The 26,243-nt window shown below is 41.6% G+C and overlaps 1 protein-coding gene across 2 annotated transcripts in view; it reads right to left on the bottom strand.

The window, feature by feature from the left end:
- RPS6KA2 (ribosomal protein S6 kinase A2) overlaps positions 1–26,243 on the bottom strand; it is a 309,537-nt gene that overhangs the window by 163,323 nt on the left and 119,971 nt on the right. The window contains exon 1 of one of the 2 annotated variants that reach the window (XM_074580254.1): positions 13,828–14,399. The exons of the other annotated variant lie outside the window; for it this stretch is intronic. Coding sequence (XP_074436355.1) covers positions 13,828–13,926 — 99 coding nt within the window. The 5' untranslated portion in view covers positions 13,927–14,399. Of the gene's footprint in view, positions 1–13,827; positions 14,400–26,243 lie in introns of those variants that run through there. 2 annotated transcript variants of the gene reach the window in all.

The raw sequence follows: 26,243 nt of genomic DNA, 5'->3' as shown, positions 1-26,243 counted from the left end.
GAATTGCACTGAGAAAAAGGGAGACTCCAGATTTAATCTCATTATAATTTGAGAGGCCAAATGTATAGAATATTGTGATCTCAGATCCAGATGTGTCGCCATCCTCCACCTTAACCTCCAGCTCCAGCAAACTTAGCCTGCTGGCTTCACAGGCTTGGCCAAGGAATAGCTCTCCTTTACACCTCCAGTTATGAGGACACCAGTTTTGTGCTAGCTCAGAAGTTGGTAATAATTTAAGATGCACTTAAATAGAAGCAGCATTTGTGCGGTGTAGTCTTTGTTGGCAACTTGAGGCCACCAACCAGGAGACAGACAGAAGCCAAGGAGGTTTACCTAGAGTAGGTTGTTAATGCATTCTGTTACATCTCACATTTTGGCAGGGAGGAAGGAATACTGCTATATCAACAACAACAATGCCAGTCTGGTAATGCGTTAAGTGTCACAACAAAAGCAATACAAGCTTTCTTCTGATTTAGATCTGATTACAATTCCGGAGGGGGGAAAAAAAGAGCAGTTTGATTTGCTTTTCCTTTTGCTTTGAATTGCATAGTTTGCACTGGTTTAGGCTTTACAGCATTGTAAATTTAAAAGAAATAGCCCTTAACTACCAGGGTAAGGTGCTTTGAATAGAAGAGCTTTTTATCATAAATGCCTAAATTAATGCAGGCTTGTTTGAAATCTGTCACGAAAATCCCAAGATAAACAACTATGCAAGTTTACTCCTTTCAGCAAGTTGAAATGGATGATGACCACGTAGAAACCATGCAAAGCCATCAGGCTTTGTGTGACTTCATGTATCTGAAATGGCAACGGACCAGTTGGCAGCTGATTTTCACTTTGAGGTTATTTGTTCAAAGTCCTAAAGAAAACCCAGAGGGTGAAAACACACGGGCAAAACAGGAACAAAAGTTGTCATGCAAAGCAAAATGGCAACATGGGTAGCTTTATGTCTCTATTTTGCAAGATATTGTAGATGCCATAGTAACCATGCTTTAAAAACAGAGTACGGTGCTGTGAAAATGGTACTATACAGAGCTAAAATCCCAGACAGACGTTCGTGCTCAGTTGGAAGCAGAGTTGAGTCATAGGTATGAAACCCTCAACAATACATTCAGCAGCTTGTGATGCAAGGGGGCTCTCGAGGAGTTTCTGCTACTGCTCTCCCCGAAAGATAAACGATCACAAGACAGGAAAGCCAGAATGCAGATATTTGAAGAGAAATAGGTAAGGACTATGGTATATGAGGGGGACGTTTCTGAGAGATGAAGTAAGCTCTGCACTTCAGATTTGCTTTGGAGCTATATCTGGCCGTTGCCCAGCCTCAGAGCTGAGTGTCTCCTCTGAATCAGCACTTCCTTAAACAAAGTTTTGTTTTCACTGATAACTCCTGAGTTACCTCGGCAAACCGAGGGTGGAAAGTACCAAAACAGAGGCAGTACAAAAAAAAGCACAAACATGCGATTCCCATTGTCTGAGTCTAAAGCATAAATTAAAAAAAGCTGAATCAGATGAATGATAGGGCGAGCAAGGAGGAAAAAGCAAAACTGTTACCTTACAAGGGAAACATCTGAGAAGGCAAAGTAAGGGTTTCAGTAGACACTAGGACGCAAGAGCCTGGTCTCAAGGGCAGTTTCCATGTGTGCGGAGCTCAGCATTTCTGTGGTCCAGCTGCGGGAGTCTACAACACACTAGCACACAGCACATTCAAATCCTCAACCTTTATTTATGAGAGGGAAGAAAAGCCTGAAGACAAGAGTAAAGAATCACATCCCAGGAGGGCAGAACAACTTAATTTCTTCTCCTCAGTAACTGGAAAATGGGGAGTTGATGTGCTTCCCTGAAGAGGTGACACAAAATCCCAGACAGTGACAGCTCTCTGATCACTAGAAAGATAAATGAGTGCTTGCGACCGTAGTGATACTCCATGGAGTGAGCTCTATTCTTATTTCTGTCTCAGTCCCATGAATGTCACACCAGTAAAAGGATTTAAAAAGCAAGGGGAAAAGGGCAAACTTTCTCTTGGCTGTGGGGTATCCAGTATGTTAAACGTTTTGTAAGTCCCCACTTCCCTGGGGATGGGTTATAATTGCCATGGTTGTGCATGTGGAAAACAAGGAGGAACAGATGAGCACAAAAGAAGAGGCAGAAAAAAACCCCTAAACCGATCAATAAAAGAACAAGTGGTCAACAGGGGAAGCAAAGGACTGATCTATTTTTCATAAATAAGGCTTCAAAAAGACCTGTTTTTGAAATGACAGATTGTCTGCATTAGAAAAGATTACATTTTTAATCCACTTATTTGACATGCATTATGAGAAAGATGGAAATATTAAATCAAAAACTTAAGACTTTCCTTACAACTCCAAGGAAAAACTTCCATACAGAGAAAGATGTCCAAGAACAACTCCTCCCATAACATCACAAACATCTGCCTGTTATAGCATTTCTTTCAATACAAACATTACTCAAATGAATTTTATGGCTTCTTTTATAAGCCTGCAACAGAAGGAGAAAACACTTTTAAACCAAGCAGGAGAAGATCAAGTAGTTGGCACCATTCACATAATTATCTTTTCCTAAGCAAACAATGTGATTATAGGTAACTTACACCCTTTTATAGAGGAATACCCATTTTCAAAAGTAAATAGGCATGTAAGCTTTATGCTGATGTTTGGAGAGAATATTTTTAAAAAGACAATTGGGATAAAAAGAGTATCTTTTGGCAGATAATGACTATAGGTAGTGGATGCTTTGGAAGTGACAGTCCTCAGAACCGTTAACGGTATTGCTTCTAACGTCCCATATGGGTTTTCCAGTCTGTGGGAAAATGAGAAATTTGTTTGCTAGATTACAAAATCCCTGTTGTTGAGAAGGCTTTTAGAAATTAATTTCATACCATTAGGCAAAATATGCCATTAGACTTTTTTTTTCAGCACATGTCCTTTCAGGGAAAAGTAAATACAGATTGAATTTCTCTGCTGTGCAAGAAGGGATGCTACAGCATCAATGGCATTAACAACCGTAGAGACAGGAAAAGAACATCTGGATGCTGTCATATTTGCACTGCTGAAGCTTACTCTGCAGGCGTAGTAAGTTCTGCTGCCCACCATCCTTACCAGCATTGTCGCTTGGTGTGTTATGATGTGACATTTAGATTAGACATTAGGAAGAAGTTCTGTAAAGAACCATAAAATGAGGGTGGTGAGACACTGGAAGAGGTTGCCCAGAGAGGTGGTGGAGGCCCCATCCCTGGAGACATTCAAGGCCAGGCTTGATGAGGCTCTGAGCAACCTGATCTAGTTGAAGATGTCCCTGCTCACTGCAGGGGGGTTGGACTAGATGACCTTTAAAGGTCCCTTCCAACCCAACACATTCTATGATTCTATGATTTGCTTTTTCACAAAAATGTGGAAAAAAAATGCAGTTGCTTTTGAAGTAAGCTTTTAGTAAGGATTCTTCAATTCTGCAAATGCAAAAAATTTGAAATCACAGGGAAAAAAAAAAAATCTGTTACAGATCATGGGAAACTATGGTTTCTCTTCAGCCCTTGTTAATCTGGTGATTTTTTTTTCTTGTATCAGTTTGCAGTTAATATAGTATGTGGAACTGTCTTTTTTTCAGACCTGAGCCAATGCTCCAAAAATGCTCATCCTTATGACATAAAGGGTTGAGTTAGCCACCAAACTAAGGATACTGTAACACTAAAAGTTTTTAAAGGAGAAAGCAGTCTCTCCTCACTCCCCCTCAGCTAAGTTTGACCCGGCCTCTGCTTTAGTAGCCTTACCTATTTTCTGCTTTACAATTGCTAAAAATCATCCATGGAAAAGGAGGCTTCAATAATGAAAATGAAGCAGTTTTATTGCCTCAAACCGTCAGGCATCATAAACCCAGACAACTTTGCAATGCTGGAGAGACTGAGAGGAATTAGGCTGATGCCTACTTTATTGGGGGCTTTCCTGCCTTTACACCACACAGCGCTTTTTCTGCGTGGATTCACATAACATACTTCCACCCACTTCTCGAGTGAGCCTAAACACGTGGTTCTCCTTTGGAAGGAGAAGTTGAAGAGAAGCTGACAGAATGCAGAAGTAGGAGCTAAGATTAACTACCACATTTTCCTTTCCTCCTTTTGTGCCTAATTTCACTGGTTGCCACATACAAAGGAGAAGGTAACTCCCAAGGGTACAAGAATCTGCAAAACAAGGGCAGACAGACCATCTTCTCCAGAGGGGCATTTATTCTCTCAAATTAAGGTGCTACAATGTGTTTGAAATCAGCCATAAAACACCAACCCTTTAAAATTCCTTTCTATTGCCATCCCATGAAAACTATTCACATTTTGAAAACATCTCGGCAGTACTGATTTAGTAAAATATTAAGGAGTTCATTTGGGAAGAAAAAATAGCAATTTTACTTGCCAGGGAAAAGCTTCAAGTCTTTTCAACATAATGAAATGTTACTAAAAAACTTTTGGGGTATGTATTATTTAACATCTGCACACATTTAGTAATCAAAAATTCAAATTCAGTGTCATGAAATAGTCTTGAACTGTGGCATGGAAATAACCTAATATAAAGCCTTGCTTTCAGATTATAGTTTAGTAATAATTGCAACGCATAATCATACAGGAATAAAGCAGATACTGTGCAGACTATCAGCAGATCCAGCAGGGTTTAAGATATTTAGATAGATGACTTTAAAATGAATGCAACTACAACATTTAATTGCTGTCCCAGGCATTTTCTCAGTCACAGACAGAGATCGTCTCATACAGGAAAGACTGGCGCAGAGATGTGCTGATGCAGAAGTTCAAGGCAAAGACATCTGCCAGAGGCACAGGACCTGTCCACTAGTTGCCCTCAGCATGGAAGTGGAGAAGACAAAGTTGAACTGCTGCAGGATTTTCTTTGTTACTCACTAGCAAAACAACAAAGAAATCTCCACTAAAAGAATAAACTCTCTCCCCCTGACCAAAAACCAAAATATCCGCCCAAGCCTTTCACTTATTTGTCAGGAAAATTGCTTGTATAAGCAAGTATTATGGAGTTTTCTTTTGTACCATTTATCAGTGCTTGTCATTTGGCATATAAATTACATAGCACAGTTAGTCCTCCATCAGAACATGGGACCAAAGTACAGACTTGTGGGAAGGTCAGGCTTGACAAATGCCAGGAACACACCCTATTTCTCCAGAGCGTTACCACCCCAAAAAAGGCTCAACCCCAAAGCACGTTACCCAATACACAGATCATCCAAACCAATAGTTTTGAGCTTTTTCAAGCATTTCTGAGCATTTTACAACTGTTCTCACCATCACCTAGCTCATTCATTCTTTATGGCCCACAGCAGCCTGGGACACATTGCTAGCTGACGGAATTACTGGAGTCCCTCTCTCCTAGGTACACAGTAAAGTTTTGAGTCTGGAATACATCTTTGCGTTAATTTGTATATGGAGATGTCTAAGGCTCGGTCTTGTTCGTGATAGATGCACCAAGTTAAGTTTTCATTGTAGTTTTTAAGGCCAACCTCTAATATTCCTCTGGAACAGAAATGTCATTCTTTATTTTGCTTTACATATTATTTCATTGTTTGTAGTAAAACCAGCAGCCTCTACTAAATTCTGTAGTTTTTAAACTAAATTTCCATATAAACATTAAAAAATGTCTAATTACACCCATTTTCTCCTTGTTGAGTTCTACAGACCTTCAAAAAAAAAAAAAAGGCATAAAACCCCAGACCCTGAATGTACATGTGCATAAAACATATTCCACATGTTTACACGAAACGAGAAAAAAAATAAATCTCTTTTCCTGTTTACCATCACTCTCAGCTCACCGCAACTTTTTACTCATAATGTATAGCAGGAACTGACGCCACCCAGCACTCAGATATCCCTAAAGAAGACTCGTGTTGCAGCACTGAGCTGTCATTGTCCTGCTGGACATCACAAGAGGGTACCACAAAGTTGGCTGGAGGATGGTACTTCTGAGAACGAGCAGGACTGTGGAGCCTCTGTTGTTTAACAACAGGCAAAGTTGAATTTTAGAAACCGCACACTCATCCCCCCTCCCCCTCCCCCTTGTACAGTCTTCAGTTTATTACAACAAATCTTGAAGAGAATCATTTACTGCCTTCTGCCAGTCATGCATAGGTCCAAACTTGGCCCTGCAGGAAAGAGGCGTGACACCCTTTAATTACACCTGGAGTTTATATGAGGTCTTTTATTTAGGTTTCATAAGATATCTGGCATTTAGCCGATTACTATCATTACTTATCATTTGAAAGCACGCTAGCAGCCTCTGTCTCCCTTTCTTGCCTGTGCACAATGCCTAATAATATCGCTGCAATTTGAGAAAAATGTTTTCCTCATTGGAAACGTTGCAGTTTTGTCTTCTGCGCTCTCAATGGTTTGCACTGCCAGTATCCTTGAACTGGTGCTCAGCTAGAAGAAAGCTCTAGGCTCTTCCACATCCCATGGTAAAAGCAGCTCTGCTGAAATACTGAAACTGGCAGTACGTTTCAAAGTAGTGAGAGAGATTTCACAGCTAAAGGGTGGCTGCTCCCTTCAAAGTCTTCCAAAGCTATGCTGTGGCCACTCTGTCACCATGCACGCACCCACCGAGGGAACCTGCATCCCAAACTGTTTGCCTGGATGGCACTTCCCTGTGTGCGAATGGTAGCTGTCCTGCAAGGACCTCGAATAGATGTATTGCTTCCTTCCTTACACATGCTCAGCCAGGAAGCTATTTTCAAGGCAGATTCAGTGGTCCACTCATTCTTTTCCATTTCCTGAGACTTTGTTCTCCAGGAAGGAAAAGTGTACCCTATAAGAGCTGATGGCATCACACACAGAGAAAAGAGTGTGTCCCGAGCGCAGAACTAACTGCTGCTTCCCTGCAGTACTTTGAGTCATTCTTAACAGCAAATACTTTTACAGAATCATTGCAGAACTAGGACGGTTAAGTCTTGCTAAGTGAACAAAAGGAACCGACTAGCAAATATTTGGATGAAAAGTATTTCTACTTGAGTAGCTGGTAAATAAACATAAGGAGTTCTTTTGTTCTGATTTCTGTCTTACTTTAGACATATTTCCAGTTACCTGTGAAGACATAAATACAAAAAGCACACACAAAAGGAGTCCTCTCCTGAGACTAGTGGATGAAATGAATGCTGCTGATAACAAAAATAGGTGCAGGAGAGCTCAGCCCTCTCAGAACATACTTTTTGTGCCACAGAGTCAGACAGACCATAATGTCATCAGCTAAAACCTAAAATAAAATTACATGTTTTCCACTTGCATAAAACCAAGTTACTCCAAATTACTGCTAGGCAGGAGCTCAGCTGCCCACAGGTCCCAACCAGGCCAACAGGTTCAGCTCTTGTCCTCCTGAACACCCCCACACAGATGCTCCAGGCACAGGGAACGAGGGCATCACCCGGACCACAGATACAGTTGGGAGAGGCATTGGCCTCTCCATTTCATTTGTTTCATCATTTGTTTGTGATCATGACCAAACACATGTTCACCATACAACTGTGTCACCACCAGTCACATAAGGTATGCATGTGCGTGGGCCACCAGCTGATCAGACAGGACCCAGCCCGCAACCAAACGAAGACTTCTTCTGTTACATGAGGATATCAGGCTCTATGCCCAAACATGCGTGTACCCTGGCTATGTGACCAGGGTCTGTGGTTAATGGTGTGATGTGTGTCAGAATTGATCTGACATCAGAGCCCATGGATAGGGTCGCATCGGCTCTGGACTGGATGCCAAATACCATCAGATCAAGGCATCATGCAGGCATTTAGGTGGTGGAAATGGAGCATAAAATGAAAATTTGGATTGGTTTTTGACAGGGTAGGGTCCTTGGGAATAAAAGTAATTTTTTACGACAGACCATTAGCATCCAAAAGAAAGGAAGAGCTTCTCCCTGATGACAGTGTTGCTGTGACTGGCACAGGATCATGCTCCTGAGTCCCTAACTTTCAGGAAGGAGGAAAACCATTTTTCCCACTCTACAGAGAAAGGGGACCTGAAAAGCTTTCAAATGCACAAAAATCCCACAGCAAAGAAAAGGAAACGATCTTTGTTTCACAATTACAATGGGCAGGACAAGACGACACTGGCTCAAATTGCCGTAAGAAAAACTTGTGTTAAACATTACAAAAGCTCTTGGACACTAAGGATAATGTTGTAAAATACACCTCCTATGGAGGTTATGGGCATTTACCATTGGAAGTCTTTAAGAAGAGGTTAGAAAAACATCTTTGTTTGGTGGAATAGTTTAGACATAGCAGATGCTGCCTGAGGAGGAGGAAAGGGAGTCCAGATTAAGGTTTTTTTAGACCCCTCCCAGCCCTATTTTTCTCTGATTTTTCTGTGGCCAAGTTATCCCTACATCTACCTGCTTAATTTTCCTTTACTAAAGCTCAGCAGTTAATTTGAGGTTTTTAGGAAAGAGCACATAGCAGGCTTGAGGCACAAGATACTGTTTATTTGGGATAAAGTCAGAAGTATTTGGGGAGCTGGGAAAGCAATTTCTTTATTATGAATGTTTACACATGTGAGTAAGCACTCTTACCAGCAAAACCAATGTAAATAGGTAGAATTGTGTCAAAGGACTTGAAAAATCACCATCATTTTAATTTTACAAATAGGGAATGCAGGGCACAGAGGTGTGAACCATCTGTAATGACACAGCAAGTTATAAAAAATGAGCTTGAGAATTGGATTTCCTGGCTCCTCAAGTGACTTATCTGATGGACTACACGCTTCTCCTGCTCTCCCTCCCCTGCCTCCCCCCCAGCGAGCCATGCAAGACTACAAGAATTGCAGCATTTCCTCATAAAAGTATTGCCTGCAGCTGGGGGAAGTCAGACTACAATAGTGTCGGTAACTTCTGCTGTAACAAGAACACACATCACAAAGATGTTCATTGCCAAGGAAAAAAAGACAACCTAAAGCTGCCTCAGGACTTGCACCTTGCAGAGCTGATCTTGGGCTGCTAATCCAAGTGCAAGGTCCTCCATCTGGGTCGGGGCAATCCCAAGCACCGATATAGGCTGGGCAGTGACTGGCTTGAGAGCAGCCCTGAAGGACTTGGGGGTGCTGGTAGATAAGAGGCTCAACATGAGCCGTCAGTGTGCACTAGCAGCCCAGAAAGCCAATCGTATCCTGGGCTGCATCAGGAGAAGCGTGGCCAGCAGGTCGAGGGAGGTGATTCTCCCCCTCTACTCCACTCTCGTGAGACCCCACCTGGAGTACTGCATCCGATTCTGGAGCCCCTACTACAAGAAAGATATGGATGTGCTGGAACGTGTCCAGAGAAGGGCCACGAGGATGATCAGAGGGCTGGAGCACCTCTCCTATGAGGACAGACTGAGGGAATTGGGGTTGTTCAGTCTGAAGAAAAGAAGGCTCCGAGGAGACCTTATAGTGGCCTACCAGAATCTTAAGGGGGCCTACAAGAAAGCTGGTGAGGGACTTTTTAGGATGTCGGGTAATGGTAGGACTAGAGGGAATGGATTAAAACTAGAGATGGGACGATTCAGACTGGACATTAGGAAGAAGTTCTTCACCATAAGGGTGGTGAGACACTGGAACAGGTTGCCCAGAGAGGTGGTGGAAGCCCCATCCCTGGAAGTTTTTAAGGCCAGGCTGGACGGGGCTCTGAGCAAGCTGATCTAGTGGGAGGTGTCCCTGCTCATGGCAGGGGGGTTGGAACTAGATGATCTTTAAGGTCCCTTCCAACCCTAACAATTCTATGATTCTGTGAATCCCCATCTCCGTTCTTTAGCTTGCCTCTTTCTCTCTAACCTTTGACAGAAAGAATATATTTTTCTACAAAATTATTATCTATAAAAAAAAGAAAAAAGAGAAGCCAGAATAAAGGACACACTACCGATAAAGAACAGAATTGTTCTTTATACAAGCATAGAAGAGTTCTCAAGCATTTGCAAGTGAAGCATTGCCTCAGCCCACGGTGCAAAAGGAGCAGTCTAGTTCAGCATTTGCCAGCCACTTTCCTAAGGCTGCCGTAACTTAAGCCTGTAGGAAATCAGAATCAGAGCTGAAGATTAGAACCGAAAGTCTCTTACAACAAAGTATTATAAAGCCAGTACCAGTCCTTCCACACTACTCCTTACCAGAATGCACAGGCTTCTTTCCATTTCCTACATGCCAGTGCTGGAACCCAGGGAGGACTCAGGCTTGAATCACCCACAGGAGGTCCTGCCTCTCACAACTGACTACGGCGAGGCGCACCAGGCTGCAAATTAATTTTGAATTAATTTGCAAGAACTCTAGTAGGCTCTAAGCCCCATACATAGACCAAAGGGCATTTGGATTCACCACTACCAGTAAGACAAAACAAGAATTAAAAGAACTAAAGAATAACAAATTAAAATTACATCAGGAATGCAAAAGTCGGAAGTGTTTTAATTGGTCATTTTCTCAAAAAAAACCCAAGAAATGCTTCTGCATCACTGGAATAAATCTAATCAAATTCTTTGCGTGCTTACGTCTTTCCTAGCTTATTCGAATGGCATATTTAAAATGGCATATTTAACTTTTGATTTATAAATCAAGGGATATTGCTCACTGCCATAAGATGCATTCCACTGGGGCTCAAAGTCTTTAGCAGGTCCACACTATGCGTACTTTCTCCTGACGGTTTCACATCCATGTTCATCAACACTCAGCAAGAACCATAAACAAAGCCCTTCTCTCAGATGCACACATGCAGTTCCCATTGACTTCGCTGGATCTTCAGCTGACTTCAATAAGAACTCAGTGTGCATGCAGAAGGGCAAAACTTGTCTCTGCACATTTAATAAAATTACATCACTAGATACATTATAAATGAAGGGCAACGCAGGCCATACTGAAAAATAATATAAACTGAAACCCCTAAAGTGTAGCCAAAAAAGTTCAAATTTCAGCCAGGTTTTTCCCAGAATAATAAAAAGGGCACATATTTTAGGCAAGATGAAACAAAACTTGCGTAATATCTCATTTACAGAGTGCGCTCTGCCTCCTTTAGCAGGACAAAGTGTGAAACCTACCTATCTACATAAGGCAATGATCTTGTTGTCTCAGATATAGCAATGATATTGGCACATGAAACGATTAAGTAAAGGTCAAGTTACAAGCTGTGATTTGCTAAGTCATTTTCTGCATCTGTATCCCTGCTCTGTAAGTTATGAAGCTCACTGCAAGGGAATTTAAAGTGTAGCAGAATACCACAGTAGAAAAAGTAATCAATCATATGAGAATAATAACTTACATTATTTTAATCTACTCTAATAGCGGTATTTTAAAGATATCAAAGTCTTGAATCCAGGAGTATCTATCTAAAACCCTTAAAACCCTCTTTCTGCCTGGCCAAAAGAACACCACAACAAAAATCCCACACAAACTAGGAACAACAATCCCCTTCCAAATTTCAGATGACACCTAGCAACACATAATTTCTGCCAGGTACATTAGCTAATGCACACTAAGCAAAGCAATGCCACATGTGTTTTCTCCAGATTTTTTCCCTTTATTTTACTTTTACTCATTCCGTGATGTAATAAGCTGTGCCTTTTTACTGCCTCTTCAAAAATATCTACCTATTAGGATGAAGAATATTCTGACTTCTAAAAATCCAACTACCAACAGGCTTCCCTGCACTTTCTGTTTGGCTGACAACTGCTCATTAGCCTGCAATTACAAATTTATACAGAAGCACTCAGGGATGGAAATCAAAGAGGGGGGTTTAATGTTCATGTTTGGTTTTTCCCCCTCTAAGCAGGAATGTCTCTGATGATTTTCACACTTAAACAGCAGAACAGATTTTATGAATCATTTTTTCTTCCTAGTTGGAACAACCCCTATTCCCTGTTGCATTATAATACTGAGTCATTTTGCATAAAGTTGGTCATTACTGCCAAGTCAAGTAAGAGAGGAAGGAAGTGGACGAAATGCTCTGAACTTACATGTGCGATAGGATATGTATCAGGCTGCTTCTTGAAGCAAATTATTTAAAATCAGAAGAAAAAAAAAATCATTACAAGAGAACTCACATAAGGGAAAACAATTTCATAGATATTGAAAAAGTCCAGTAAATCTAATGTAATATGGATGATCAATGGGATTGTGAAGACTTTTTTTTTTTTAAATGAAGCAAGGGTCTGGCCTGTTACAAATGCTGAATTGTAGTGGTCGTTCACCCTAGATTACCCAGTAGGTTAAATAATTAGTGTGGTGGAATCTGTTTCTCCCAAACTATGGCACTGTCAAATGAATAGTTACGAGGTGCAGTGGGGCTCTGCTGTCTCAACGTCCCCTCCCCTCCTAATGTCGTGCCCTGACTCTGGCAGCCTGTGAAGACACTCGTCTGTCTCAGAACTCCTTCATGTAACTCAGTGACTCCAGGTCTACTTTCTGCTGGCTCTGGTGGAGCACGAGATTAGTGAATTTAGAATGTGTTACAAGCAACATCTATTTCAGATTAGCCTTTGCAATTCTGGACTCACAACGGGGAAAGGAAGGATTCCCCTCCTCTCCCCTCAGTCCAAGAGGGACAAGACTGGTGCATGGAGGAAGCTTTAACAACTTTCATTTATTAGTTTGTTTTAAATGCATAGCACGACTATTTGGTGAGTGAAATAGAACTAGGTACCTTACACGATCGTTTTTCAAGAAAGCTTAAAGAGTTAAGAAAGAAAAACCCAACAAAAAACACTGGCCAAAACCTCTGCTTTTCTGCATGTCCTGTTTAAGCAATGACACATGAAGAACTTTATGTTCAAACAATTACCTGGTACTTTAAATAGGACACTAAGGGAATAACGTTTTAAAATGTATTCGCACAGCATAAGACTAATCCTCCCCTTGGGAATACCGGTGCAAATCAGAGTAACTCCTCGGAGGTCAATTGAAGTACACCAGCATAAAACAAATGCGAGGCAGAGGAGAATCAGGCCCCATCCTACCTCTATTTTAATGCAGAGGTTGCAGATCATCTGCAATGATGAAGTGAACAACATAAATATAACTGACATCTCTATTCAATTGATCTCACATCCTGCCGACTATTCACAGCTCCAAATATAGGGCTGAAGAACAATGGTTCGAGGAAGGGAGGCAGAAATCCTGGTTCTACCCCATTCACACATTCCTATCTGCTAATACCTCTGACTCGAACTGCCCTCATCTCCCCACACTGCTAAATCGTTGTAGGTTTAATTTGACATTGTCCCCGCTCCTGGAGAACAACTTCACCTTACAAAAAAAAAACAAAATAAAAAATAAAAGGATGCATGGGAGAGACAATAAATGCAAAAATCTGTGCAAGCAGGAGAACCTACACACAAACAAGCAAGAAAATCCCGATCTAACATACCATATCTGTAAAAGGCACTAGCAAATTGATTAATTATTTGGAAATCCGGCACTGAGGAGAATGATATGCACACAGTGGAGGAAGACTAAAATATGAGGCTACTGCAAAGTATGGTGCCATTTGTGCTAATTTAAGTGGATCCGTAATTATTTCCTACAACTTCATGGTGTCCTGAACCAGCTTCCTCCTCCCCTGCCAGGCTGATAAAAGGATCCTTAGCAACACACTAAATATATTATGCAATGTATTGAATACTAACGAGAAAAAGCACCGAATTACACTGAAACAAAGAACATCAGGTGCGAACATCCCCACCTCTGGGGAACGATCACCTTTAACTATTTATCATGTTAGTAAGCGCAGGCATTCTCTTATATCTCTGTTACCAGCACCTAACGGTATTTGCTACCTTTAGCAAAGTTAAGGCGAATTTTACCTCAAATCTACTTAGGCTCGAGCTCTTTGACCGAGACTTCTTGCGGAGATAGACCGAGAAGAACCGACGCACTGTGAACTTCTTCATGTTCATGTCCATTGCCCCGTCCCAGCCGCGGCGCGGAGCACGAAGGAGCTGCGGCGCCACCGGAGAAAGCTAGCGCATCCCGATTGCCCCCTATTTATATCCACAGGCAGGAGATCCTCCGGAGTCTCTGCTTCTGCTCATCCAGCCGGGCACAGCTTAGATGTGCAAGGGGTACGTCGCTGGAGCCGCAGGAGCCTGCTGCTCGCAGTTGGGAGCATAAAGGCGTCCTACTCCCTCTCGCTTTCCAGTGTTTACATTTCGGTGCGGCGAGCCGAACTCTCTCTCCGCTCCCTCTCCCCCTCGCCTTCGGTCCTACTACACCCAATCAGGCTCTGCTCTGGCTGCATGCATAATCACCTCCGGCAGATGACAGCTCCTGCGTCCCAGGCGGAGCAGGTTGGAGATAAATATTAGATGTGGCTATTGCTTTGCGCTCCCCTCTCCCTTCTCAAGTCAGGCTCTTTCAATTTCCTGCTTGCCGAATCACATGGGGAATAGGCACACGCTGCACTTCTGTTTTTAGCTCGGAATTTCAACGCTGCTATAATTACCGAGGGCTACGGTGGTCAGATCCGAGAAGAAATCAGCTCCCGCACGAGAGTCTCTCCTGGGAGAAGGCTGAAAGACGCCATGAACCCTCTGCCGGAGCAGAAGGATCTGAACCTCCTTTTATTCTGAGGACTATGCAAAATAACATTGCCCCCCTCCCCCCCGGCCCCGCAATCAAAAAGCTAAAAATCCTGTTCACAGATTATCCGCCCGCTTTACGTTAAAACACCCAACGCTGGCACAGTTCTGAAAATAGAAAGCACAATCTAAATGGTAAGTATTACTATTCTTACTGTACTACAGCAGGGAGCTACAGCCCTTCTATAAGAGGTTAAATATGTACGTCTATTTACAGGCTGTAATTTTGAGCTGCTCACTATACTGGAAGCATGCAGACTTACAGCTGCCCCCCCCACGCCCCCAACATAATCGCATTTTTCAGCTTTTCTTCAAAAACTAATGAATCTCAGTGTGATCCAGAGACTGAAAAGCTTTTTCTGCCTGCCGCCCGCAGCTCGGGCTCCTTGTCCTTGGCAGCTTTTCCTTTCTGACTACCAAGGAGCACCCAGACATGCCTTTCTCCCATAACCTCATATGGAAAGTGAATGACTCTGATGACTTATTAATGACTCAGATAAATAAGCCCAGAGAGAGCTGACACCACTACGGCCTGAGAAGACTCTTGGAGGTTAAACGACAATACCACTCCAGTCAATCTGCTCTAAAAGAGAGACATTAAAGCATTTTGATTTAATTGTATGTCTGGACTCTGCCGTGAACAGTGTTGGCTGGTCATACCTGTCACGACCTGCTTTGTTCACAGGTTCTCTGTCCCTCTATTCTATCTAAAGCTCAGCACAATCTACACGTACCTGGAAAAGCATAAAAAAAAGAAAAAAGAGAAAAAAAAAAGAATATTTTGGCATTTATGGTTTCATTTAAAAGGAGGTCAGATTGGAAAGGCTACCATTAGTGCTGGACTCTAAACTCCTACAGCCTCTGACTCCTCTGTGCCTGGACCACTGCTGTCTCCCCCATCCTAACGTAACTGTAGCAGAGTGGCAGTCTGCTTTATCCCGTTCTTTTCTCAGTGCCTCCTTCTGATCACTTCTCTAAATCTCTTGTTTTGCAACAAAAGTATATCTTCTGGGGTTTCTTTCAAGGTGTTGCCCTGGTGTAAGCCATGTCACGCCTAGGAGCCCTTTGCCACTACAGTTGTGTTGGTTCCTGGCTAAAGATCCTGGAGCGGAGGCAACTGACCCAGCAAAGGTATCTGTAAGTTACAACAAAAACCTTTTCCACAAGCAAAAGAATACGCAGGTTAAAAGCAATTTGGTTGGTACAACTGGCAACGCCAAAATTATTTGCTGATGCAGCCTATCTAGTCAAGTTCCGTGTCTCCTCAGGACCTTGCAGCAGTAAAATCTTAAGTGGCAGAAAGGCACCAGGTGCTCACCTGACGATCTGACCTCCCTCCTGCCTTCCCTCCCACACCGCAGGGCTGCTGCAGAGAGGTGCCCTGACACCAGCCAGGCCAGGCTTCTTCCTGCTGACAAAGGCTTCTGGCAGCCACACGCATTCCTACCTGTGTAAACCACTTGAACTTTACATAGCAGTCAGACAAGTTCAGGGTGGCTCCCTGAACCCTTCCCATCACAGATACAACAGAACCCCACCTGGACACTGACATCTCCATTAACGCAGAGACGGTGCTAGTTTCCCAGATTTGAATACACAGCGGGTGCATACCCCGCTCGACATAATAATAAGCAGTGTAGGAGTGCCTGTTACTACTGCTACTGGTAGATTTATCACAGCCTTCCCAGCCCATTATGCATGTAGTGCTTTCACATACAAGGACATGCAATCACCGTTAAACATACCTGCTCCGTGATAAACTTCCAAGAAGACTACGCAGGCTATGACTTAATAGCTAACTATCCAGTACAGTAATTACAGTCAGAATTTTGTTCCTTACCTTGCTCCCCCCCTCCTCCCCAAAGTAATAAATCAGTTACAACGTATTGGCAATTTATTGTAAACATCAGAGCAAAAGCTACCCTTTGATGCTAAAGGTTAGACTGCAACATGAACAGTATGCCCAGGCTAGGGGGTAAGTCTCCTGCATCCCTGCCGAGGCACAGCCATGATCTCTTGGCTTTCTCACTCCTCTTTCAACCAGGTAATTAGGGATTAAATAGAGACAGACAACCAACCAACCATCAGTGCCAGGACACTGCTCTTCACCTATTGGGAAGCAGAGCAACAGAGGTACTGCTGAGTGTACCTTCCAACTATAAAAAGCAAAAGCAACTGAGTTGCAGAAATGTACCTAAAAAAAAAAAAAGAGAGTGCAAATACAGAAATAAAATACGTAAGCATATAAAACTAAAGCATGGGGATAGATATCTGAGGAGCAAATTCTACTACAGTTCTGTTGACGTGGTATGCTTCAAGACATGGAACTTAACTTTGCTTCAGAAAAACAAATGAGAAGAGGCTTCAAAAACATTCACTCAAACTTACATTTAGTCAGACAATATCCACTTTCCCCAATAAATCTAATAAGAAGGTGCAAGCCAAAAAAATAAGTTAGATTCAATTGGAACTTCTGTTATATTTATAAACATACAACGGTCAGTTCAACCTACAACGTAAAAAATTCATTGCACTTAGAAATTCCTGGCTGTAAATTATTCATCAGCTCCCCTCTGAGCAATCTGAACTGCTGAGGAACTCAATGGAAAAAGAAATCCACCAAATGTCTCTGTTGAAGACAGGAATAAGCAACAAAACTGGTGGAAGGGGCATATGACGCATTGGCATTGAGGAGTAATATTTCAAAATACAAATTTAGAATACAGAGTATACTTTTTAAAATTAGAATCATATTTACTGTAATGCAAAATAAATAAATACAAGACCATGGCTGTTCCTCCTCCCAGTGAGCTTAATAGCAAAATAAAGTTTACTTTGACTGGAAAGAGGCTTAAAAAAAAAAAAAAAGGCAACAGAAAAAGCACACAAAACCAGGATTCAAGACAAACTCTCCAACAGAAACCACTTGAAATTAGATATTCCACAGCCCAGGTTACAATTTTTAAAAGACAAATGGAGAATTCCCAATTGATATCTAATGAAGGCCACAGGTCCTCTCCTCACAGATGTGTACAGACAGACCGTGTCAACAGTAGTAACAGACTGAAGGAGCCAGACTTAGGAAATTCACATGGGGCAGTGAAGGAGCCTGCACAGACCACAAGCGAGAAGGACGCCATTATCAATGACTCACCAATTTCTAAAGAAACAAAAATAACTGGAGCTAATTGTTTGCACAAAAGAACACACAAGTCCAAGATATCTACCGCAAACCACAGACTAGATGATAAAATCGCTGAAAGAAATTTTGTATTACTGTATTACAGAGCACATCAGGCCCTATTTCTAGGATGGACCTTCTAATGTTTTTATATGAATCAACAATTCATGAGCAAACCCAAAATGACTTTTCTACTTGAGCAAATTTAGTGATCACTGGAAAAGTAAAAACGCACCAGTTGATAGTATCTTCCTTGCAAATACAAATACAATCAGTATTACCTATCCTTCCTCAATAAGTTTATCAGAAAACCAGAAAAAATTCCAGAGAGAAGTAAGAAAGCATCAGAGGCACAGACAGTGTAGACAGAACAAATAAGATTAGCAGAACACGGCATGCAGAGAAAAGGAAAATGAGACTCCCACAATAGAGGCCCAAGAGACAGTGCTACAGAAAAGGTGAATTACACAGTACCATTTATGGTCTCATTAAAGAAAATCAGGAGCAAGAGCAGATGTTTCCAAGAGACATCAATGAGCAGAATAAGGAACAACACTTTCCCCCAGGTGATTAGATGGTACATGACTCTCTCAGTAATTGCGATTTCCTGATCTTGAATGCTAGACAAATTTCCATATAGCTTTTGTTTCCTCGATGAACAAATGAGGTGGTTATTTTTCTTATTGATGTTTCTTTAAAAAAAAACATGATGGGCTTTGCCCAAAGAAATGACAGGCTTTGATCTCATTAGACCAGTGTACCAGTGTGGGTCCCAGCCTTTCTAGCTGCCATGCCTAGTTAAATACCTTGTCCAATTTAGCACACCACTTAATTGAGTGGAGTTTTCTCTCTCTCTCAAAAAAAAAGAAAGTGTGCTGCCCTGCCAGCACTGGGGAATACAGGCAGTGACTTGCCACCTCAGACAGTCTTCTCACCAGCAGCAATAAGTGATCAGCAGTGTTGGCTGGATGGGAACGTAAGGGAATAGGCAGGAAAGAAAGTGCTTATTGTCCCTTCTCTCACCTCCTCCTGCTCCTGTTTATCACAAGTTCAGTCTTTTCCATATATAAACTATGACAAGTTTCCAATGGAGGTGCAGGCCCCTTCAGCCGTTTTGCAAATTGAAATCACTGCTGAGAAGGAATACGAAAACAGTCATACATCTTGTCTAACTGCATCTGATGAACTGGCAGGACGCAGACTCCTCAACTACAGTCTCCTCTACTCCAAAGAGCAACATAACACGCCTACAGTAACTGTTTAATTTGCACTTGTAGTCTTAAGGCCTCAGGACTCCGGGCAAAGGCAGAGTACCTCTTATACCCACATATATGTAATTCCTTAATTGCTAAAAGCATTAACCAACACACTGGCAATCATATGAAAGGTGACTAGTATAAATACAAGCGCAGCAATCACAGGAGAGAATGACTTGCTTTGAAAAGACCGGTTTTGCTCAATATGGTGATATTCCAATTAGTGGATTCCATTCAACAGCTTCAAATGTTCTTAAAACTAGGCATTAAAGTAAGTTCTTGGTAGATTTGAAACTGATATTTTGCAGGGATACAAGTATCTCAGATAGAAAGTCTTCTATACTTTTCTCTCTAATAGACTACTTCAGCAGATTAGATTAAAAAATTTTACTTAGTGGCACTGAGAGGGCGAACCTTCTCTGTACGTGTCGTACTGGTGCAGAAGAGGTCTCCTTCCTTCACTTGCTTAAAAATCTACTTCTTCCATCCCTCCTCAACACCCGTTGGTCACCTGATGATAGAGTGGTCTTACTTTCAGAGGTGTCAAATGGGGAGCACTGTAAGGACATATGGCTTGTTCTTATTTGTGCAGGGAGAATAGTGACTGCCGCAGAAATAATAGCTCCAGGACAAGATAACAAGATTTGATTGAGTTTTCAGCAGATGACAGATGCTTTAACTCTCACAAAAGCATCTTGTGTTAGTGCTTGAACATCAGATTGGCAAATGTCACAACTGCTGTATTGACTGCTCCCATATGTGCTTTGCAACTTATAGACTCACACGAACGTGCAACAGCATCACTGGCCACATACGTGTCAGTTGGCTGTGGACTGCTTCTAGGATGGAGATCAGATTGTCTAGCAATCTGCATTGCAAATGGGCCAGGAACAGCGGCAGCTTCAGTTTTCTTTTTTTCTTTTTAGTGATTTCACTGAGAGTTTTATTTTCTTGGATGATCCTTTTTACTGGTCTTGCTGGATTTTGGTAGCTTAGACAAAAGTATAAGGCAAAGAACCCAAAAACCCAATCTCCTTTATATTACAAAAGCTTCTACTCCAACATGGTTGAAGGATATTGCTGAAGATACCATTCTGCTTTCTTGCCTTTGGATATTAAGCAGAAAATCATACTATAATCCTATAATGGACTAGATGTTTTCTAGAAAGAAGGATGCTACTTGGTTACTGAAGTATGAACAGTCTTATCACATGAATATTTATACACTACACAATACAAAATCAGACGGAAGAATTTCATTATGCACAGCATATGTTTACTGTTTATTCAGACTAGCCATAAACAATACTAAAAAGGAACGCATTCATTAGAAATCTGCTAACAGCCAAATTTACCTTGATAGGTTCTGAAAGACATTATATGCCTAACAGAGAATATAGTGCATGGAGCACGGAGAAATACTGCATGGAAGAGTTACTGAAACCCCTGGTTTTACTTTTAATAATTATCAACAAACCAAACTGACACTGCAGTAAGAAGAACAGCCAGACCAGTGTTTGCTGTTGAAATCCTAAGAGAGAGACAAGCGTAGAAATGGGGCTTGCAAACTTTTATGCAGGAAAGTACCAATTTTAAGCAAATTTTCCCCTTTGATTAGCTAAGAAAACTACACAACAAGGTACAAAAGTAAACTAAGTAGTCAAAACCCATCATATTTAGTTGAGCTGAGTGACCTCAATTAATATCCTCCTGTATCTGAGACTATTCCGTATGACTTTGAAGAACCTTAAGCTCTCTGGCTATGTCTAGCTCCAGGGCATGTACAAAACCCAGCAACATCCTGGATCCTCTATTAGAATGGGGGCATGGATTGCACTGTTTTTCTCTTATTCTTTCCTACTGGCACCTCATGTCCCCAGTGAAGAAATTCCAGGTATTTTTAGCTAGGAAGGAGCCAGAGTGCATTCCAGGGAGGTTCCTGATTTTGACAAGCGAGTGTGTAAACTCCGGACCCTAAAGGTTTGCACCTGCACTGCAGTTTAGTCACGTCTGTGTTTCAAATCTCCTTCTGTAAAATGGGGCTGGAGCACTCCATCACTGCATGAGAACTCTGTCAGAGTAAACACAATGATCATTATTACGTGCTCACAGCCAAAATTTCAAGTTCAAGCCTGGCACATATTGGCTCGTTTTGTTTACAGAAACAGATTAACTGTGAGTAATGTCAAAAAAAGAATAAACCGATGGGACATGCAAATTTACCTTGGCAGGCATTACATCTAGCAGGGCAAATGACACATGAGATATTTTGAAAAATATATTACACACTTAAAAGTCACTGAAAATCAGGCTTAAGGTTGTACGAACACCTACCCCATATGAGACACCGCAAAAGTGAGATTCATAAATAAAAGAAAATCAGTAGTCACTCTTGAAATCTTTAGCATCAGCTTCCTTCTTGTTGGACTTATATTTCTTCTTGAACAAGTCTTGAAGGACTGCTTTAAATTACTGTAACAACAGTACTTAACTCCAGATTACAGGCACAGCTCTCCCTGTCTATTTTTGAAATAAAAGCTGAAGAAACAGACCAAAAAAAAAAAAATCCGAAGTGTTATGATACACCCCCTATTTTTGTCTCTAATACAGCTACACAAGAAGTATGAAACCGAAAAAAATCATGCAAAATCATTTTAACCTTCAAAAAAAGTTAGTTCCACCTGATATTTACAAAACCACATAATGTTTTCGTAATTCACCCAGAACAACATAGCCCAAGGTCCCATTTTACTGCTAACAAACTAAAACCAGTATTACTCATCTTCCATCTACTTTATATTGTAAAGCTAAAGAAATTGGCATCAGGATTTCCTAACACCAGAAACTGAGAAGGATGTGTGAATAGTACTAGCAAATTTCCATGTTAGCATCTACTCTTAAGATTTGTGACATCATGAAGCAATAAAACTTGATTTTTTAGAGCTACTTTGAAAACATCCACATGCCCTGGGCTGCACACATCAGACAATATCAGACTGTTTAAATCTTCCAAAGAGCTTTTCAAGGGCAGCTTTCTCTGGGTGGGCTGCCTAGAAACCGCACACAAGCAAGGCCATCAAGGAGCATTTCAAGAGGCACAGCAGAGCTTTGCTGTTGTACATCTTGGGGACTGAAAACTGCTTTATTTATCATCATGATTTTACTGTGTTCTTAACATTTAAAACATCTTCTTTTCTCCCTTCCTTAATTCCTGAGTTCTCTCCTTATCTCCTCTCACTTCCTATTCCTCAGACCTTCTCTTCAAATGTGTGACTCACTTCTTGCCTTCATCTGTCTTAACTCAAGAAAGATGAAAAAACAATTAAAAACACCCCACAAACTTGAGCTTGAAGAGAGAAGGACTGCTCTCTGATACTTGATTTTTAGGGACTATTTTATGGCACATTTCTGGAATTCAGAAAGTCCAAAAACACACAAGAATAAATATGTGTGAGAAAGGATCAGAAAAGGATATTTGGGTACTGTATCTGTCATGTAGCAACAACTAGGCTGGTATCAGAAAGACAGAGAGAAACCCTTGCAGTATTATTGGGCGTCTCCTAGCGCACCTGACTTTAAAAATCTCTTGGCTTCTGGAGTTATGACAATACTGATGAGAAACACCAGATTTCACTGAAGAAAAAAAATACAACTGGTTGCCCTGGACCAGTTAACCTGCTGCAAGATGGGCACAGCTGTATGAGATGCTGAAAGACAGGAACTGAAGCAAGTTCTTCACAGGAAGGAGAAGCGGAGCTAATGCCACCTGTTTCTCATAGGGCTAGTGGTGCATTTGGAGGCTGCATGGAGGTTTGTTGCATTTTAGACAAAAAGATCTTGGCTCATAAGAAGGATGTCATTAGTCCTGGCATAAGCCATCACTTGTGGCCTCACTCTGCCATTGCCAGGCCACCATTTCCTTTTTCCTCTCTGTTGGCACAAGTATCCACACAGCCACAGGATGAACAAAACTGGAGAACTGGTCCAAGTTAAAATTGGGCCAAAATACACCCCAGAATGTTCATTTGAAACCAGTTCAGTTCCCTGGTCTGATTCACTGTGTGGCTATACAAATATCTGTGCCAACTCAATATTTGTTCCTGTGATGGGGACAGGAATGTGTGCTTACGAGATGGCTCTGCCCCCTTCCTTGGCAGCGATAGGTTATGCCAACATAAACTGCCTGCTTCTCAGATATGGAAGTGGCATGCTGCTGCTGCCCGGCCCAGCAGAACTGGAATCACTGAGATAGCCATGTCAAACTATCCTTTAGATTGTAGTGAAGGTTAAGAGAATAGCTCTGGTATGGAAAGAGCATTTTAAAATGTCCTGAAGTATTTCTCTCTCTCATAAAACTAGCAGAAGTGGATTGGCTAAAAACAGTCAAGAACTGGAATCATGCATTACCATTATATGCTTTCCAAAATATTGAATCGATAAATGACTCTTAGCTCATTTAAAAGGAAAAAGACCCTGAAGGGTGAGAAAGAGTAGACTATAGCTGCAGTGTGAAGTCCACCCACTGTGAAAGCCAGGAACCCTACTGGAATTGACTGGACTCCCTGTTAGTGCAGAAGCTCAACCCCTGGGAGCGTTAGTGCAGAACTAAAACTGCAGGTTACAGAGGTGTTAACTGCCTCCACACTAATTGATCTTCTGAATAACATTTTCTGGCATTTGTCTGATCTGATCTTCTGTGGCTGCTAATACTCTTCTGGTCAGGCTGTTCCATGTTCCGTTACATCTGTATAACTGCAGGCACAAACACATACCTCTTACAAATCTCTGTACGTAACGAGCACGTATGGCTAGTATATGCAGAACCTGAGTACGGGCGAGGTGCCGCAGGTCTGAGACACCACTGTGAATGCAAACAGCGTGACCCGAGCTCTGCAATTTGGATGGGTTTGGTGCACATCGCTCAGTAAATTTGAGAACCACTATCAAATACAACGTGGGGGTAACCACAGGCAGCCAATCAACATACAAATTGCTTGAACTCTGATAAACTTAGTTTAAAACCACCACAAAGTCATCACACAATTAATTAAGCTTCCAGACAACTCCCCTCGGGAGGCTGTCTAGAAACTCACCTTCTTCCTCACTCACTGTAGTGCCTGGCCTAGATGCACCGTAGCCAAATTAAAAACCTTTGCTCCTATGCCAGCATCCTTCTTTAACTTCTTTCTTTTCCCTACCTATAAGCAAATTTTGTTTTTTAAAAGGTAATCATATCTCTTCCCAGTCTTGTTCAGGCTGTGCTAAATGAGACAGGGCTCTTTTAGCCTCCCCATCTCTCCATGCTTGTGTTGCAATAGACAGCCTTGTCCTGGACTTTTTCATATCTATATTCATCTTCCTTGTAGATGCCATGAACAGAAGAGGTTTTATCAGAGCCTCAGTAGAGGCTCCATCACAAGTTGTACGTCAGGGTTTTCCTCGATTTTTCCATAAGCATTTCAGATTTTCATTCACTGTTGGCCTGTAACTGAGCAAGAGACAAAGCCGGCGTTCCTCGCTGGTGTACTCTAATCAAGGTTTCTATGCCTGTTGTGTACTCCATGGAGAGAGACAGAAAGCTCTGGGAACCCCTCTTTGGATCCTCTGAGGTGCACAGGGTAAGAGGAGTTGTTTATCTTCTGGAATGCCTTTACATTGACTGCAAAAGGAGCCTAGACAATTATCTTTGATTAGATGCCTAACTATAGGCAGCTAGAGCGAGACAAATTCCTTTCCTCAGTACCTGATTTGGCCCAGTGATTTACACGTTTTCATTCTACTTTAGTAGCACAGAAATGAGCATCAACCACCTTTCCTATACAATGATGCAGTTCTCTGTATGGTTGGCACTCCCTACTTTTATGCTGTCAGCAATTTCCATCTTCTTTTCCTTAGCTTTGGTTTTGACGCTATTTATAAAAATATTAAACCGGAACAGTCCTTCAAGATCTCTGACAGCAACGCCTTTTTGATGCCGAAGATGTTTCTCTGGGCAGTGTATGTTGTCTTCCCTTTCGTTTCACGATATCTATATTCTTTCAGTTGAGGGGCGGGAGCAGGAAGGCTGAAGATTGCATGCCGTACTCAAAGGCTGACGAGTATTTAAAATCACCTAAAATGTAACTAGTTAAATAGTGTTATTTTAAAAAGAGTCTTGAGATTTTTGGATTTTGACAAAATCTTTAACACGCTTGGAGCTAAAAATACCACTATAACTTAAGTGTTGTTAATTATTTGCAATATTAATGGCATAAATCTAACTTGTAACTGGACCTAAGGTTCCTTCCTTCATTTCATGCAGGCTGGGAGGTAGCTCTACTGGACCTACACGGTCTTTTTACGACTTTAAAGCAGCAGTTCTTGCTATGAATGACTTCATACGCTAACCTGACTTGGGACAAAGGCATGTTTATTTCTGAGGCTACTTTAAGTACACAGTGTGAACACACTTCTGCTTTTTTTAATGCTCATTCAACAGACAAAAAAAGTCAAGCAGTAGTTAGAAAATAAGAGGTAGGAGGATGAGACCAACTTTTGGAAAAAGGATTGACAGAATAAAAGCAAATCAGGCACGTTTTTGTCTATAGACCTTTCACTTGCTTCTCCCTCCTGACTCCCTTTATGAGAGAGTTCCAAATAATAACCTACATTCTCAGACACACAGGAGATAAGAAGTGGAGGACAAAGAAAAGTTTGTTATGCTGCCAATTTGAAAAGCACATTAAGAAAAAAGAGGCTGCTTGATAATGCTAGTTCTTGTTCTGTGGAACTGCAGAGTCACTCGCCCTAACCATAGAGCATTAGACTAATTTTATCTAGCCGCGCATCCTCCAGAGACTGGGTTAGAGAGGGAAGGATTTCAAGGGACATGGAGGAAATCAATTACGAGAAAGAAGAAGGAAAAACTCTCTCAAATTCAGAAAGCAAGCATTGCAGCAGACAAGCCATCTCCCTTCTCTTCCTTCATGTTTCCCCCAGGACAGGAACACGCTTTATAATCCTGCACGGAAGTCATTAGAAAATTGAATTACCACACCAGCTGAGCATTCTGACCTTTTCTGCACAACTGAATTCTTCTACTAGGTCTTGAATTTTATGGAGCATTAAGAAACGTTTTGGTTGTTTGGGTTTTATTAAATGGGCTTTTTCATATATTTCTGCCTCTTGGAGTCATCAGTGGTCAAAATTAACCTCGGTCATATGCA

This window comes from Larus michahellis, chromosome 3 (genome assembly GCF_964199755.1).
Source record: "Larus michahellis chromosome 3, bLarMic1.1, whole genome shotgun sequence".
In the NCBI taxonomy this organism is placed as follows: domain Eukaryota; kingdom Metazoa; phylum Chordata; class Aves; order Charadriiformes; family Laridae; genus Larus; species Larus michahellis.
The sequence above is the reverse complement of the archived record's forward strand: the minus strand, read 5'-3'. Positions and strand labels throughout refer to the sequence as shown.